This window comes from Cornus florida, unplaced genomic scaffold, assembly GCF_030987335.1.
Source record: "Cornus florida cultivar Cherokee Brave unplaced genomic scaffold, ASM3098733v1 CherokeeBrave_3.0.0_Hap2_Chr10, whole genome shotgun sequence".
NCBI lineage: Eukaryota > Viridiplantae > Streptophyta > Magnoliopsida > Cornales > Cornaceae > Cornus > Cornus florida.
The window spans coordinates 113,391,723-113,408,006 of record NW_026775580.1 but is presented as its reverse complement, the minus strand read 5'-3'; the positions used below and the strand labels follow the sequence as shown (position 1 = coordinate 113,408,006).

Genomic DNA, 16,284 nt, shown 5'->3' with positions numbered 1-16,284 from the left:
CTTCTCTGTAATTAGCTGCATAAAAACTAAAACAAAAGGGCACCAACTGTTCAGTTGCTTCAGAGTAAACATCCATAGGAATCAGAGAAACAGAAACTCACGACTTACAATATAACGCATAGGAAATGCCAACTCATTTTCTATGTGAAATTAAGATACATGAATTGTCTACCAAATTCACCAAAGAAAAATCCAATGGGGTAAAAGCTCTTTGACAATGTTCAAAGAAGCTACAGAGGACCACACTCAATAAAACTGGCCTCATACATGGACCACTTTTCTAACACTGCCAAATAGCAATAATTCCCAGGATAACATTGCTTCACAGATAAAACATAAAGGCAAAAAAATGATGCATAACACAGAAAGCCAGTAATAAACCTGATGGAGGGAGCTGATGCGAAGTGCCTGAGTGCTATTTCTTTTAGGAAGTGGAGCAACACCAATTGAATCCAAGTGCTTTCAAATGAAATGAGATATTAAAAAATACAATCAATTTGCTAATTCAGCAGAAAATTAGCCACTGAAGAGCATTGCATATATATATATATTCATACTGTAGTAAAAGTTTTACCTTTACAAAGAATTGATACTTCTTAGTACTCAACAGATCCATGGTCGGACCACATGTTAATGGATCCATGCACAACTCATAAAGAAGCTGCATGCGCCAATCAGTCAAGAGTTTGCTAAAATTTTGAGGAAATAAAACTTTGAAAAATAGGAAGGACTATCAAACCTGGAAACCGAATTCATGAAGCAATGCATTGACATCAGACTTTAAATGTTTTTCCAAGATATCAAGAATAACCTTCAAGCAACTGCCAATTCACAAAAAATCCGCAAGTAAAAATACAAATATAGGAGCAACATACACCAACATGTTGGTGAAAGTCATTACAGATAAAAACCTGTAATGAAACTTTGGCTGCAGCAACGTCCTTTCAACATGACTGTCAAGATCAAATTTGAGTAACAAATGTGCAATATTTGGGGCTGGACGACTAATATTATCAATGAGAAGCTGCAATTGTTAAAGACGGTAAACAGATGAACCCCACACAATAAACTGTATATAATGGCTGCCCTGCCCTATGACAGCGGAAGAGATATAAAAGCAAAAAGCCAATAGCACATACCTGCAATATGAGAACACCCGGATCTTCGCTGCTGTTCTCTATAATCTGACACTCATCTGATCGTAGCTCTAGGCAGGCAGCATAATCCTCGATCAAGAAGTTCGCAGCATTGGATTTTAACAGCAACTGTACAAGCCCGGTCATACGAGAACTGCCACAGGCTCAAACATCACAAAATAAAATAGTGGATACAAATCATTCAAGTGAAAATATCAAAGCAATATCATACATCATCCACTCATATCAAAACAGAAAACAAGAGAGCATTTGAATGAAATGCAAACCTTAGAATACTCATAATTTTGATGGAGGATAGCTGAATTTGTGGCAGAAAATCATATCTGACATACTCCAACAGAGCTACAATTTGATTATGGTCTTGAGAGAGTATCATATCCAAAGGCTGCATGTTCATGGAGAAACAAACAGAAACATACAGGTAAATGTGATAAACCATGGACACAAAAAAGGAATTTGGGTAGGCAATTAGACTTTAACCAGGTTAAAAGTACATAAAAAAATAATATAATAAAATTAGACTGACACCAAATTGTGTCTTTCACTAATATACTAGCATTTATTTGCAATCAGCAGCTTGTTGATTCACAGAATTCCACATACGCTAGGTAATCAATTTGGTTTATGTTGGGATGATTCTCCACAGACCTTGGTTTCTCACTTACATCACAGATGGATAACCTAAACAGAAAATAGTAAAGAACATAAAAAAGGTCATAACCTAGTGCTAGTTTCACATATCTAAGGTGTTGAAGGGGAAGACCTCTTATATCGAAAATATATATTTAATATAGGAAAGACCTTATATAGAATGTATCCGAAAGAAGACAATAACAATCCTTGACGGATAGTATGGCAAGCTTTAGAAAGAAAGAAAATCTAAATCAGACATTAAAAAAAAAAAGTGAGGGTAAATTCTGATAATGGATTGCCTCAGGCCCATAACCTAACAAAAGTAAGCAGATCTAGGGATCATTAAACACAACCACCCAGCAAAAAGATGCCTACACCAATTAAGGAAGGGGGAGATAGATTCCAACAAAAAAGCTTCTTCCTCAGTACAAGGAGACAATACCTGATGCCCCAATGTTGGAAATACTCCTACAGAAGGAATGGAGGGGTAAGTCAAAAGGCCTAACCACCTAAAAGATACAATTGAATTAGGGAATATGGTGCAACTACCTAAGGTTTTCAAAGAAGGGAGTGTCACTCAACTAGAGAGCCAGATGTCAATTGAAATGGGAAAAGACTTCCACAATTATTGGTTCAAGGGGAAAAGCAGGAACAATAGTTTGATTATAATCTCACACTATCTCCTCTAAGGAAGCAAGCACCTGCTTGGAAGGGGAAATCTCTGTTCAGATAGAGAACAAACTCATGAGGACAGGGGTTTCAACTCCTAGGGAAGCCCCTTGATGCAGATAACACATATGGTTAGGACTCTCTCCTTTCTTGACTACCCAACATCCAGCATGGCCGGGATCAGTAAATATGCCAAGTATTGCACTTATGAAAAAAAAATCAAAGGCGTGTGTGTAAGCATCGGCACATCAAGAACGATACCATTTGCTCAACTCGAATAAAGGCATATAATGTGAGTATATATATAGAAATTGGGTATTCCTTTTTCTCTTGTCTTTGTGAAAAAACTTTCATTTTCACTTTTCTCCTGTCCTTGTGAAAAACTTCCATATATTTTGGTTCAAATGAATCAGCTTAAAGTTAACATATGAATTTCAATTCTTCCACCGACTTTCGTTGTGGTTCACTAAAGATTGGAAACACTTTGACAGTTCAGATGGAAAGAATGGCGAATTTGATTCTTGCTTGAATTAAGTTTAACAAATATAACCCTTGGATGACAACTAGTCGCTGTTGTGCGGGGAAAATCAGATACTGTGCTGAAGGTACAAAAGAATAAGATACCTGGTATAGAGGGCGCCAGAAATCAGAAACGATTAAATCTTTCTCCAGAACAAGGATTATGATTTCCACAGAAAGAAGCACAGCTTTTTCTAGAAGGTGCCCATAAATTTTATTCGTGCGTTCAGCGATGATAAAATTGACTCCCAGCAAAAGAATACCCATGATATTTCGAAAAACAGTTTTCCCACTCATGAAATCCTGCAAAACAAATAATTTGAACATATTAAACAAAAGAATAGAAACACAAACACAAGTCTTGAGAAGTGTAAAAGATGAACTTCGTTCTAAACCAAGAGGAAGAATAGTAAAGCAAAAATAAATTCCAATAAAAGAAGCGAATATGTTTTTAGGTATCATATCATTGGCAAAAAAAAAAAAAAATTACAACTAGAAATATTAACATGTGACAAACGGGATCAAAACATACATATCTTTCACTTTAACAAGTTTGCAAGTTAAATAAAAAATTCATGCCTGCATTAAACAATTTTTGTTACTTCTAAACTAATACTCCCTGTACCGTTGTTATATGAGGAGTTGGATTGTCCCTAGGATCCTTAAGTCCAGAAGAGTGCTACTAAGTAGACCCCAGTTACATGTAATGGACAACTGCGGACACCAATATGAGATAAAGCAGAAAAATTGTGTAAGGTGAACATGAAATGTGAAATTACATAGCATCCCACATTTGGAAATATGCACATGGATCAATAACTCTAAAGTCTCCAACCATTTTTAATAATAAATAAATAATTAAAAAGAGTACAACAACAGCAACATAATAATAATTAAAAAAAGAGAGAGAGCAGACCACAAACAGGAGTGGATGTTGTAAAACAACGAGAGAAATAAAAACCACAATCGCTAAATAATAATATAAACAATGACAAGGAGAAAAATAACAATAATGACAACAAATGCACCACTGAAGCCCTAGTTGAAGTGGTATTTCATCAAACTCCCCAAAGGAGAGGTTTAGGGTTCAAACCCCAGCAGGAGCAAGTGTTCATGATTTAATTTACCAATCAGAAAAAAAATAAAAATAAACAAATGCACATACTTTCAGTAACTCTATGACAGGGAGCTGCATCTGAAGTGGGGCAGATTGTGCAATAGCAGAGAGCTGAGGTCGGTCAAGAACACTTTCAATATCCTCATCCTTAATATCATACATGCTCAGTATCCTGTACATTAGGTTACATGAGATGAGTAATAAATTTCTTTACTAACTCATAGATAAAGCTCTTTAAACAGAAATACCATGTGAAACTAAATAAATAAATAAATGAAATAAAATAATCAATAAAACTGCTCCAAAGGAAGCAGCAAAGGACTGTAGATACCATTTTAATAGATGTAGTGTCAATTCCATGATTTTATACTCATTCCATACCGGACCATACTGGCATAGAATTATATACATTCTTTTTTTGATAAGTTAGAATTATAAACATTCTTATAGTGAGAAGTGTCATTCAAGGGTAACAAAATAGATGCTACATTTACATAGGGATTCTATGGCTTTCCATTCAATTTAGGATTAGGGATAATCGCACTAATCAGACAAAATCAAAAATTTATAGTTAAAACACCTCACAGATTCAATCAGTAGAGGATAAAATAACAGAGCTCAAGATTGAAAATGTAGGACTCACATTCGGAAATGCTGAAGACAAGCAATAACCAACTGCCATTTCTCACAGGGATCTGCATATGCTCTTTGTGGGAATGGTCCAAACACGTGATCATAAATGAACCTAAAGATACCAATGAATCTGCAAAGTATGCGTCACTTACTAGAGTGAGGCCTCAAGGGTAAAAAAAGTTCAAATGCTATAGAAAGTAGAAACATGAAAAAGATTATTAAGGGCCAGTACCTACGACCTCTATCGCTTACATCCCTTTCTTCAGCAATAAGAGCATTTAACAAGTTTAGGAATGATATCGTTGAAGGATACTGTTCTCTTCTTGCTTCTATTTCATTTAATTCAAATCGCATATCATAAACCTGCCAAAATCATAGTTAGGTGACCTTGCTATAAATTTTTAACAAATAAGTGCATAGTACTTATGAAGAGTTTGTCAACTGCAGTTACCAAGATCTATTTCCAATTACTAGCTAATACATAAAATAGTTTAATCATTGGGATATATTTAACAAAAAGAAAAAGAAAAAAAAGACTACCAATGAAACAAAAAAAAATTAAGAGTCAGAACTAAAGCATTATACAGACAAGAGGGACAAAATGTTTTGAGATACAGGACTACAGCATTATACAGACACAAGGAAACGAGCCAATTCACTGAAGCATAAAAATTAAATTCAAAAAAATTCCAAATCACAAGGCTTAGTTCAAGGCTTCAAGCCGAAAGCCTCCTACTTTGTAGGGCAGCAAAATGTGTAAGATTGATCCAAATATTAGGCTGGCAAGATCTACTCAGATGACAAAAAATATTTCTATCATTGTCACTAAAACGGTTGTAATAGAAAATAATAGAAAATAAATAAATAAATGTGGCCAACCCCATTCATATGGAAACAAGGCATATATGATGATGATGATCATTGTCACTAAAACTGTTACCGATGCCAATTTGAACCAGGTTTGGAGAAAGCAACCAAGAAACAGCAAAATACACATAATTTTACATAGATGCTTTTTTCCTTAGTTGAAACTCACACACACACTTTGCCTCTATGGGAACTTGAACCATCATCAACCTTCTACTTTGGAAGGTGAGGAAGTACCACTAGGCTAATAAAAACGAAAGAACCAAAGAAAATTGATAGATTACCAAATTCCAGATAATGCAATGTAGACAACAATACTTTGATATAATAACATTATGCTTCATAGGTAATCTCCTCAAACATAAAGTAATTTAGATATTATGTACAAACCAACCTGCGCTGTCATCGGTTGTGTGCTGCTCCCAACATGTGGTCCAACAACAACTGGCAGATCATATTGCTCAAGGTAACTCCAAATAGTATCTTTTAGAGTTGGAGAAACTTGAATGAAAGTAGCAATGGCATTACGCAAAGCACCCTATAAATGAATTGAGTTAAACAAAAAAAAATGATAAAATAAAATCTGATGCAGATTCTAATCATCATTGGAGACAAGAACAAAATTTGAAACCAAGGTACTCATATGAAGAAGCATGCATTACCAACAACAACAAAAAATAAACAAAACAAAAACACAAAAACCAAAAACCAAAAATCAAAAACCAAAAACAAAAACAAAAACAAAAAACAAAAAACAAAAGAAAAAGAATAAATAAATAAATAAATTTAAAATCAAGTAACAACAACAGCAACAATTAACACCTTTAGATAAGGAGGCACGTTCTCATAACTAAGGAGCCTGAATAACGGCTCAATATCAGGAAACCAGTTCTTCCTTTCCACGGGATTTCCATTTTCCACCACCTGTAACAAAAAGAGAAAGATGTCACAAACCAGGTGTTCCTTAGAAATTTTAAGAAGACCATAAAACATACAAGATACCTGTCAATTACCATCCAATCTAAAAACTTAAGCTTTTAGAGAGGGTGTAACTTTACTATTTATATCCTCTAACATACACCCTCACGTGTTGCCTTCGAGCACAAGTTTTCAATTTTAATTATCAAGGTGACGGTGAGGTTTAAGCCAGAGACATTTGGCTTTGATACCATGTTAACCCCCATTTACCCGACAAGCTTAAGTTGTTTGACATAGTGCAGCTTTAATTTTTATATCCTCTAACAATAACAATGAAAAGCAATCAAGCTATACAGCCTGATAATAAAAAAGAATCAGCAAGTTAGTTGGCTACAGATCAGAACAGATTTAACCCTAGACATTCAATATAATAAATATAACAGTAACTATTATAGCAACAACTTTTTACTGGAAACCTATTTTTTCCTTTGCCCGATACATTAGAAAAAGGAAACTGCACAAACTTGGCCCAGTTAAACTGGAGAGCAAGGAGGGGTATTGGTTAAAGACCAAATCACCGATTATTCAAACAGAAAAGCTGCTCTGATATGCAAATCCGCATTTTTCTTTGACCTTAGCCTCCCCAGTGCTTATCAACACATAGATGCCTTATTATCTTTCGAGACTTCTGCTGGTTATCCAAAGAGAGAGAAAATATTGGGAAAGACCCACTCTGAATGAGACCAGATTTTATTACTAGACGTGTATTGCCACACATCCAATAATGACACCAGTTTTTTTGTTACTAAAGTAACTAATTGATAACCTTACCATTCAACCAATTAGCACTCAGGTATGCAACTAGAAAAAGAAAACAAATAAATGGGGAGGGGTGTGTGGTTGGATACTGCAAAGTTCTTGAAATAATAACAAGATCACATGCCAGGTTTAAGAACTTACAACTTTTTCAGATGAACAAAGAGAAAGGGGATAGGATCTAAATTACAATAAAGAGCCATTTGAAAGCAACTAGTCTCTTCTTGAGAAACTCCTCCAAGCTATGGCGAAGCTTAGAGAGGTGGAAACAATAGCTTCTAAAAAGAAGCCAAACCAATACGGTAGCCATGCAAAGGTAGTGAGACAAAGCAGAGCCACTAGCAGAGAGGCGAAGGAGGCCTACTATATGTAACTGTTTATAACAGTTGACCAAGCTATGAAGTTGGTAAGTTCACAAAAAGAATCAACTTATCATAGATGAGTAGGCACTCAAATAATTAACTGCGCAGCTGATGTAAAAAGTGTGTTGAACAAGATGAAATCAAGAAAGGCTTCAGAACCAAATGGCATTACTATTGAGACTTGGAAGTGCTTATGTGATGAAGGCATATCTTGGCTAAAAAAATTATTCAATATAATAACTAAACAATGCCACCTGAGTGGCATAAAATATTGTAATACCTATAAATAAAAATTAGTGCAATATTCAAAGATGTAAAGATTCTGGGGTACCAAATTAATAAGTCATAATACAAAACGTTGGGAAAACTAACACTTGAAACTACAATTTCAGACAATTAATTTGGATTTACGATAAGAAGATCAATAATGGAAGCTATTTACTTACTAAGAACATTAATGAAAACATATAGAGAGAATAGGTAAGATATTCATGTGCATTTTATAGAATTAAAGAAAGACTGTGTTAGGATTCTTAGAGATTATCATATGGTGTCCAAATAGATAGTAAAAGCAATTGTAAGACAAAGAAGTGAATTCCAAATGTTGTAAGCTTACATTAAGGATCGGCATTAAACCAATAATTTTTTGCTTTAGCTGTGGATGAACCAAAAATGCATCCAGGATAAGGTCTCGTAGTATATGCTATGCTATTCGTAGACAATATCGTTCAATCAATAAAACTAGAGCATGAATAAGTGCTAAATCAAAAGTTACGTGAGCTGCTCTAGTTACATGAGGATTTAAGATAAGGCTATAACTGAATATATGGACTAGTAAATCTAAAAATAAAAGCGAATATGTAAAGAAGACAAAGGTAAATATATAATAAAACAAGAACATTTTAGTTAACTCGGGATGTACTTTAAATAGTTAAAAGAAATACAAGTGGGGATGTACTGTTAATAATTTAAAAAGTTAATCCAAAACCATAGAAACAAGCTGAAGTTTAAAGGGAAAAAGATATGTAAAGTTTATTGGTCCATAACATATTAATAGTCAATTCTGTTATTATGTCATCTAGAGGCAAGATTGGAAGAAAAAGAACAACACTTTGTTTTATTTTTTACAAACCCTTTTACCATTCTTGCAAGCTAGTTTTCGTATTGCAGACAACTTCTATATTCACCCTCGAATTCAGAATGATGCAAGCTGAACATAAGAGAGGGAGAGACGACCACACCTTCTTAATCTCGATGCATAAATATATTAATTTATAATGCAGATAAAAGAAAGCCAGAGGACACAGCTAATGTCAACATATCATCCCAGATTTGTATTATTATCTTATGAAAGCATAACTTAAGGAGCCAAAAAAAAGGATCAAATGGGGAAAATAGAAAATAAAACAAGTTAAAACCTTCTGAAGAACATTCAAGTATGCAACAAGTGCTTTGGCGTCCCCCTCCTGGAACTCCGGTAACATCGCCCCAGCACTTTGAAGGGATTGTTTGAACTTCTCCTCATAAATCGATAAACAATCAAACAAAGTGCTCCATCCAATAGACCGGAATGTTTTACCCTGAAGTAAGTCAAAAACCTTTGAAGCACCCTCTTCACTAGAAGCCTGAAAAAAAAATGACAAATTAAAGAACTCAGAGTACACTAAAAACTGCCTCACCTGAATGAAGAATTCATAAATGATACTTATTCGCATACCAAAGTACTCAGCATTTTCAAGAATGCTACGAGTGTTTGAAAATTAGTATGATCCTCTCCAGCAAAATTTACAAACGTCCATAACACATCGTTGCCAGACAACAGCTCTGGTTCCTTCTAATGAAGTATAATGCAAAAAGAAAAAAAAAAAAAAGGTGATCAATACTTATGTGACAAATCATAAGACAAGAAAAGCTGAAGCATAGCAACAGATAAAAAAACATATGAAACATAAGAGATTAAAAGGGCTTTTTTGAAGCAAAAAAAAAAAAAAAAAAGATTCAAGTAACAACCTGTACCAACAAATCTGCCATAGCTAGAGTTTACAGACTATACAGCAGATGTCCAGAATTTTGTCAAGCTATTGCACGATAAATAGAATACATTCAAAACTAATTTCTCAACCCAGCACAAAATTCAATTCTTCCAAAATAAAATCAAATAATCATATGCCATAACACGAAAAGCAATTACAAAAATAATAATAATTCTAAAAAAGGATGAAATTGGAGGAGCGTGAGAGGTAATCCTAAAAATAAATGAACATCAAATAGCTCTCAAACATCTCAAACCCAAAGAAATTCGCTGATGCATATCATCCAAATGAGAAAATTGATGATTTGTCTGGAATTCATCATAGATGACTTTTAGAAAACATCTTCATATAATCACCACATAGAAATGGAGTTGTCAGCATAAATGAGCTCATATAGGTGTAAAGATTTGAGAGTAATCAAGGATAAGTTGAGTTGGAAGGCATCATGTTCACAAATGAGTAAATAAAAGATCACCTAAATGGGATTAAAGCCAACTCGCTTGAAATTAGGTTAGTTTTTGGAATGCAAAATGGAATGGAAATGTGATCTGCTACACACTTCAAGACATGGTGTAAGTGGGGTAGACATAAGTAGCTCTAATAGTTAGAATGTGAGAGATTGTCTTTCCACTAGTAGATGATTAATAATATATTAGAGCTTGTCATTCTACTAGTAGATGATTAATAATATATTCTATTACAAAAAATTCAAAGATGTCATGTTAGGTAGATTGTTATATTTAAATTTGATAAAAGCATGGAAGTGCATATAAAATGATGACAAGAATGAGAATATTGATCCGGTTTTGTTTTTCCTGACCTTTGCCCCAAAATGCAAGTTTCCGAAACATACAGTAAAAAGGAGTCCGAATTAAAATTTCTTTGTAATGTTTGAGGAGCACAATTAGAATCTTTTCCATATTATGAAAACCTATCATTCATAGGATACCTAGTTATAGAATTTTTTTCAGAATTTTGTGGGGGCAAGGCATGTCCATGTACACAAGGTAGAACATAATTATATCTTCCCCCGTCTCTTCCTTAAAAAAAATTAATTCGAAAAAAGATTCGAGCACCAAGAAGAATAAACATTCAAAGATCAAAAATTTTAAATAATTATTAACCATGCAAATATATACACATATATGATAGGTTTTCACTCCAGTGAACGTATCGCAAATTTAGTCATTGTAGAAAATTAGAAATATACTCTACTCAACAAAACCTTTTCCAAATTCCAACTACCTGGAGTTGGCTACATGAATTCCATTTCTCCTTATTCATAAAATCAACTCAACAAAGCCTTTTCCTAAAACATGAATCATATTTTTCAATTCTGTAGAAGAAATCCCCAACTGACACGATCATAAGCTTTTTGAATTTCTAATTGCATATAACACTCAGCTCGGAACATCTAAATCTAGAATCCACATGTTTAATTTTACCAACAATATGTAAGCTGCACTATTCTATGTTCGCCAGTGCCTTCCTGCATCATAGTTTGATCATCCCTCACGCAACCAAAAAATTTCTAGGGAAAACTACACTTACATAGAGTTAGGAGCTTAAATAACAAAATAGTCTATTTTAAAAGTTTATTTTTCACTTTGGTTGAATTAACTAAAATAATTACATATGCATCAATAACTATTGTTTAGGTCCAAAATACCCTCCAAACACTTATTCCAAAATACTAAAATTATTCCCCTAAAATCAAGTGCTTTCTTTAAATAATTTCTTTCCTTTAACTTTGAACCATAGTGCTGCAACTTTCAAATATACACACACGATAACTTATACATATAATAAAAAAGATTCAATATAGTAAAAAATGGGGCAATCAAAGGTTAGTCCCCAAAAAGAAAAATATAATTAAACTCAAGAATATATAAATTGTCTTTGCTGTGGTGCATGGCTTGAGATGATCATCTATTTTTTGGCTCAATTAATTACACTTGTTTTATAAAAAATAAAAATAAAAATGATCGCTAGTGTATCATTTACTGAAGCAACCATTTAGTTTTTTCATGATCTCCCTCTCTCGCCATTTAGTTTTTTCTTAATCTCCCTCGTGCGTGTGTACAGTATGTATGTGTGTGTGTGTGTGTGTGTGTATATTCATAGAAAAGTTTTCACATTTGCAGGTTTATATTGGTATGAATTAGGAGATATGGTTAAAGTTATGTGCAAATAAAATTATATATATATATATATATATATATATATATATATATATAGGATGAATTTCCACTTACTAAAAAAAAAATTATATACATAATAAATTTCCACTAAATTATTTGTATAGTTCTAAATTTATATTTGCACGTTTGAACCGATATGGATTAGGAGATATCGCTAAAGTTTTTTGCACAAAATTTATATAATATATATTTTTTTTTTAATTTATTTATTTTGGTAATATATACACCATATGTAGAAATGCCAAGTTGAAAGTCAACTCAGAAATCTTGTTTTTCTAAATTTTATGAATGAAATAATTTTTTTTTTTTTTTTTTTTTTTGATAAGTAAGATTTTATTGAAAACGCTTAAGAGGGGAGCGGAACCCAAAGAAACAAGGGCCAAAGGCGTCTTAAACCTTCAAAGAGGCCAAAAAAATAAAAATCTCCTCAAAAGATCTATAATCTCTCCCTGAGACCCAACAAAAAAGAGTGGAAATAATAGAGAACTTAAGCATAGAAACAGGTTTCTCCTTTCCCTCAAAATATCTCCGATTTCTCTCAAGCCAAATGCACTACCAAAGACATAGAGGCGTAGGCCTCCAAGCTTCCTGCACGAGAACCCCAACTGAAACACCTCTCCAAGCCTCAATCAACCCTCTAGAGGAACAAGGCATAACCCAATGGATCCCAAATAATCCAAGCATCAACTCCCAATAGTCTCTAGCCATGCCGCAATGTAAAAGAAGGTGATCAACTGTCTCCTCATCACTCAAGCACATATAACAACGATTGACCACCACCTGAATCCTCCTTCTCAAATTATCCTAGGTTAAATTCTTGCCCAGGACGGAAGTCCAAGCAAAGATGACCTTAAGGGGAGCCTTATAACGCCAAATAGACTTCCAGGGGAAAGGGCCTCCAGCACAAACCGAAAAGCACCTAAAAAACAGACCTAACCTCAAAATGGCCTTGAGAGTTAGGATCCCAAAGCCAACAATCCGAATCCCAACTATGATCACCTGGCGATACAAAACCTCCAAAAAACGAGAAACCTCCTTAATCTCTCGGTCCTGAAAGTGTCTTTTAAACTGAACATCCCAAGTCAATCTGTGAGAAGCAATCCTATAAAGCCGAGGGAAAGCAAGAGCAAGAGGAAGCTCCCTACACCAAAGATCCTCCCAAAACATGATCCTCCTACCATCCTTGATCCGAAAACGAACATGCTCGCAAAAAACATCCCACCCCCTCCGAATGAAAGTCCAAACCCCCACTCCCCTAGGACCACGCACCTCAAGAGAGCTCCAACCACCTCTGCTCTTCCCAAACTTGCTCGCGATAACTCTCTTCCAAAGCTAATGCCTCTCAACCCCAAACCTCCAAAGCCATTTTCCAAGGAGAGCCTTATTGAAAGGCAACAACCTCCTTAACCCTAAGCCTCCATTCCGAATCGGACGGCACACTTGATCCCGTCGAACTAGATGATACTTGAACTCCCCCCCCCCCCCCCCCCCCCAAAAAAAAAAAAAAAGAAAGTTGCACTGCCCCCCCCCCCCCCCCCCCCCGCCCCAAAAAAAAAAAAAAAAAAAAGAAAGTTGCACTGCAATCTCTCAATTCTCTCAGCCACCGAAGAAGGAATCTAAAAGAAGGAAATAAAATAAGTGGGGAGGCTAGAAAGGGTGCTTTTAATTAGCATGACCCTGCCCCCCTTTGAGAGGTACTGCTTTTTCCACCCCTCCAACCTCCTTTCAAATCTATCCACAACAGGATCCCAGCTCCCCACACATCTCGAAAGGGCTCCCAAAGGCAACCCTAAGTAAGAAATGGGAAAAGAACTAGTGCGACAGCCAAGAATCTGAGCAAACATCTCAATCTCAGGAACATCCCCAACAGGCACAAGAACACTCTTACCAACATTCACCTTGAGGCCAGAGACAACTTGGAACCAAATCAAAACACATCTCAAATACCTCAGTTGGGACGCATCAGCATCACAAAGCACTAAAGTATCATTAGCAAGCATCAAGTGGGAAATCTCAAGTTGACTAGCAACATCTTGCCCACCCGGAAACCTCTCAAAAAACCCAACTCCACAGCCCTCTTCATCAATCTGCGAAGAGCCTCCATCACAAAAAAGGAACAAGAAAGGAGAGAGCGGATCCCCTTGTCTTAAGCCCCTCGAACTAGAGAAAAAACCCGTCGGAGCCCCTTTCACAAGGATTGAGAACCGAATACTAGAAATGCAAAACAGAATCCATCTCCTCTAACGCCCACCAAACCCCATCCTCTCCAACAAGTAGAGGAGGAAGCTCCAACTCACATGATCATACGCCTTCTCAATATCCAACTTGCATAAAACACCCAGGACCCCACAACTCAAACGGGAGTCCACATATTCACTAGCAATAAGAACTGAATCCAAAATTTGTCTACCCCCCACGAAGGCATTCTAAGAATCAGAGATGACTCCATCCAAAACCTTTCTCAACCTGGAAGCCAAGACTTTAGCAATCAACGTATAATTACATATGAGATAATTATTTGATTTAGGAAGGATATTTTGATTTTTTGAAATAAGAGTTTGGAGGGTATTTTGGACTTCAATAATAGTTTTTAATGCATGTAATTATTTTACCTAACTAGACCAAATTGAAAAATTAACTTTAAAAATAGACTGATTTGTTATTTAAGGCTCCTAAATCTACTTAAGTGTAGTTTCCCAATTTTCTATGTATGTTGACTACTTGAACCTAAAAAGGTGTAAAAAGAAAATGATTTAATATTTTGGGGGGTGGGGGGGCGGCGCCTATAATTTCAATGTAAATTTAAATCGTGAATAAACACAAACAACTGAACAAAAATTATTTCCTTTTATCTAAAAATATATAAATGGTATAAAACAATAACAGAACAGCATGGAAATCAATCCCTTGTGTCACAAGCCAATAGTTCTGACAATTTAAAGTGCACTTCTACTTAAGCCCACACCTTCTATTGCATTCCAATGTTGTATATCGCATATTTCAAAGAATGATTAGGGTTTGTAACAACCATAAGGAAACATTGTAACTTAACTGCACAGTCAAATAAGATCTCTTCTAGATTTGAAAGCTTTTACAAGATTCATTTAGCACTATTACATTCTTATTCACTATGAATAATTCTATCATTGTTCAAGTGGGTATCTTGAGAAAGAACTTACATAAATCACCATTCAAGCTTATACTAGCAGTTACCCAGGTCTTAACTTAGATTTAATGGGAGTAATGATTATGAGATATATTGCTTTATCATAAAATATGAGCCAAAATTACTATTCTTGAAACCACCAAAATAAATTGCAAATGTACAGAAACATTAAACAGTAGCAGGAGACCAACACAGTTAAAACACCCAATGAAGATAACTAGATTAACATAAATCATAGTACAAATAACGAGCCTACTGACCTGATAAATTTCACTAACAAACTCCAAGAGAGAGACAAATGGTTGAGAGACTGTTTCAGCGGCATGCTGAGAATGCACACCATTGTCACGCATATAATCATGTGATCCAGCCATCCGGTATGGGCTAAGTGCAGCCATTGCCTTCTCCTTTGTTTCTTTTACCTGGCAGAAGGTGTTACAACAACCATGACAATAGTGAAAGGATGCAAGCAAACATAAATACATTTGGAAATTAAAAATAATAATAATAAATTCATACTTTATTAACTAAAAGAAAAGACAACAACAAAATGTACTTCAAGGCCTGAATGCTTGAAGGCCCCCTATAAAAAGCACCCTATAAAACACCAAAAAAAATAATTTATATGCAAGAATTAATACATCTATTTATGTTGGAAATTCAAACTCAAAAACACCAAGTTATAAATTCCCACATATTCTTCAAATGAATAAAGGACACAGATTAGAAGTCCCACATACTGAGCAACACAACAAGAAGCTTTCTTCATAAATGGGACAAAATTTTAAAATGAAACGGTTCTTTTCTGATCACCTACATCCATATCTAAGTGAATAAATATATATTAATGTTCTAAAATATACATATGTGATAAAATGATGAATATGATTGGTAAAGTAATAGGAAACAACCTCCTTTTCAGAGATTTCGGACATAATATTAAGACCAGCTACTGGGGGAAAAAATTTACTATATTTGAAGAGCACAAGAAACGGAAAACTTCAACTGACCTTATCTCTAGCAAGTGGATGAGAAAGAAAGCATGTAATCAGCTTGTGCAGATAAGCATCGTACATATAGATCACATCCTCATCATCATTCTGTACAAATAACAACAGACATTAAATCGAAGTCGTACTTGAAAATATGCACTAAAGAAAAATGAGAAGTAACCTCAAAATGACCAAAACAAA

At 34.9% G+C, this 16,284-nt stretch overlaps 1 protein-coding gene across 1 annotated transcript in view; it reads right to left on the bottom strand.

Moving 5' to 3' along the window:
* LOC132277294 (nuclear pore complex protein NUP205) overlaps positions 1–16,284 on the bottom strand; it is a 55,947-nt gene that overhangs the window by 23,233 nt on the left and 16,430 nt on the right. Inside the window, exons 10-25 of the mRNA XM_059779114.1 lie at positions 16,102–16,191; positions 15,352–15,513; positions 9,409–9,525; positions 9,110–9,316; positions 6,418–6,519; positions 5,990–6,133; positions 4,961–5,091; positions 4,739–4,858; positions 4,144–4,267; positions 3,084–3,281; positions 1,424–1,542; positions 1,140–1,290; positions 912–1,024; positions 740–821; positions 575–661; positions 382–459 (exon numbers count right to left, since the gene is read on the bottom strand). Of these exons, the coding sequence (XP_059635097.1) occupies positions 382–459; positions 575–661; positions 740–821; positions 912–1,024; positions 1,140–1,290; positions 1,424–1,542; positions 3,084–3,281; positions 4,144–4,267; positions 4,739–4,858; positions 4,961–5,091; positions 5,990–6,133; positions 6,418–6,519; positions 9,110–9,316; positions 9,409–9,525; positions 15,352–15,513; positions 16,102–16,191 (2,025 nt within the window). The remainder of the gene's footprint in view (positions 1–381; positions 460–574; positions 662–739; positions 822–911; positions 1,025–1,139; positions 1,291–1,423; positions 1,543–3,083; positions 3,282–4,143; positions 4,268–4,738; positions 4,859–4,960; positions 5,092–5,989; positions 6,134–6,417; positions 6,520–9,109; positions 9,317–9,408; positions 9,526–15,351; positions 15,514–16,101; positions 16,192–16,284) is intronic.